Raw genomic sequence first — 2,500 nt, forward strand, 5'->3', positions numbered from 1 at the left:
CAACTCATGTCAAACGATGCCAACTCATGTCAAACGATGCCAACTCATGTCAAACGATGCCAACTCATGTCAAACGACGCCAACTCATGTCAAACGATGCCAACTCATGTCAAACGATGCCAACTCATGTCAAACGACGTCAACTCATGTCAAACGATGTCAACTCATGTCAAACGATACCAACTCATGTCAAACGATGCCAACTCATGTCAAACGATGCCAACTCACGTCAAACGAGATCAACTCATGTCAAACGATGCCAACTCATGTCAAACGATGCCAACTCGTGTCAAACGAGATCAACTCATGTCAAACGATGTCAACTCATGTCAAACGATGTCAACTCATGTCAAACGATGCCAACTCATGTCAAACGATGCCAACTCATGCCAAACGAGATCAACTCATGTCAAACGATGCCAACTCATGTCAAACGAGATCAACTCATGTCAAACGATGTCAACTCATGTCAAACGAGATCAACTCATGTCAAACGATGCCAACTCATGTCAAACGAGATCAACTCATGTCAAACGATGCCAACTCATGTCAAACGATGCCAACTCATGTCAAACGAGATCAACTCATGTCAAACGATGCCAACTCATGTCAAACGATGCCAACTCGTGTCAAACGAGATCAACTCATGTCAAACGATGTCAACTCATGTCAAACGATGTCAACTCATGTCAAACGATGCCAACTCATGTCAAACGATGCCAACTCGTGTCAAACGAGATCAACTCATGTCAAACGATGCCAACTCATGTCAAACGATGCCAACTCGTGTCAAACGAGATCAACTCATGTCAAACGATGCCAACTCATGTCAAACGATGCCAACTCGTGTCAAACGAGATCAACTCATGTCAAACGATGTCAACTCATGTCAAACGATGCCAACTCATGTCAAACGATGCCAACTCGTGTCAAACGAGATCAACTCATGTCAAACGATACCAACTCATGTCAAACGATACCAACTCATGTCAAACGATGCCAACTCATGTCAAACGATGCCAACTCGTGTCAAACGAGATCAACTCATGTCAAACGATGCCAACTCATGTCAAACGATGCCAACTCGTGTCAAACGAGATCAACTCATGTCAAACGAGATCAACTCATGTCAAACGATGCCAACTCATGTCAAACGATGCCAACTCGTGTCAAACGAGATCAACTCATGTCAAACGATACCAACTCATGTCAAACGATACCAACTCATGTCAAACGATGCCAACTCGTGTCAAACGACGTCAACTCATGTCAAACGATACCAACTCATGTCAAACGATGCCAACTCGTGTCAAACGAGATCAACTCACGTCAAACGAGATCAACTCGTGTCAAACGACGTCAACTCATGTCAAACGATACCAACTCATGTCAAACGATGCCAACTCATGTCAAACGATGCCAACTCGTGTCAAACGAGATCAACTCATGTCAAACGATACCAACTCATGTCAAACGATACCAACTCATGTCAAACGACGCCAACTCGTGTCAAACGATACCAACTCATGTCAAACGACGTCAACTCATGTCAAACGATACCAACTCAAGTCAAACGATGCCAACTCATGTCAAACGATGCCAACTCGTGTCAAACGACGTCAACTCAAGTCAAACGATGCCAACTCATGTCAAACGATGCCAACTCATGTCAAACGATGCCAACTCATGTCAAACGATGCCAACTCATGTCAAACGATGCCAACTCATGTCAAACGATGCCAACTCATGTCAAACGATGCCAACTCATGTCAAACGATGTCAACTCATGCCAAACGAGATCAACTCATGTCAAACGATGCCAACTCATGTCAAACGAGATCAACTCATGTCAAACGATGTCAACTCATGTCAAACGATGTCAACTCATGTCAAACGAGATCAACTCATGTCAAGCGTTGCCAACTCATGCCAAACGACGTCAACTCATGTCAAACGATGTCAACTCATGTCAAACGATGCCAACTCATGTCAAACGATGCCAACTCATGCCAAACGATGCCAACTCATGTCAAACGATGCCAACTCATGTCAAACGACGCCAACTCATATCAAACGACGCTAACTCATGCCAAACGACGTCAACTCATGTCAAACGAGATCAACTCATGTCAAGCGTTGCCAACTCATGCCAAACGATGCCAACTCATGCCAAACGATGCCAACTCATGTCAAACGATGCCAACTCATGTCAAACGACGCCAACTCATATCAAACGATCCCAACTCATGTCAAACGATCCCAACTCATGTCAAACGATGCCAACTCATGTCAAACGACGCCAACTCATGTCAAACGATGCCAACTCATGTCAAACGATGTCAACTCATGTCAAACGATGTCAACTCATGTCAAACGACGTCAACTCATGTCAAACGATCCCAACTCATGTCAAACGATGCCAACTCATGTCAAACGATCCCAACTCATGTCAAACGACGTCAACTCATGTCAAACGATCCCAACTCATGTCAAACGATCC

At 44.3% G+C, this 2,500-nt stretch overlaps 1 protein-coding gene across 1 annotated transcript in view; it reads left to right on the forward strand.

Annotated features, from left to right (window-relative positions):
* Positions 1-2,083, forward strand: part of LOC138861077 (serine-rich adhesin for platelets-like) — a 3,315-nt gene extending 1,232 nt beyond the window's left edge. The window contains exons 2-3 of the mRNA XM_070119844.1: positions 579-1,668; positions 1,839-2,083. Of these exons, the coding sequence (XP_069975945.1) occupies positions 579-1,668; positions 1,839-2,083 (1,335 nt within the window). The remainder of the gene's footprint in view (positions 1-578; positions 1,669-1,838) is intronic.
* Positions 2,084-2,500: the final 417 nt, after the last annotated feature.

The sequence above is a fragment of the Penaeus vannamei genome, unplaced genomic scaffold, assembly GCF_042767895.1.
Source record: "Penaeus vannamei isolate JL-2024 unplaced genomic scaffold, ASM4276789v1 unanchor801, whole genome shotgun sequence".
Lineage (NCBI taxonomy): Eukaryota > Metazoa > Arthropoda > Malacostraca > Decapoda > Penaeidae > Penaeus > Penaeus vannamei.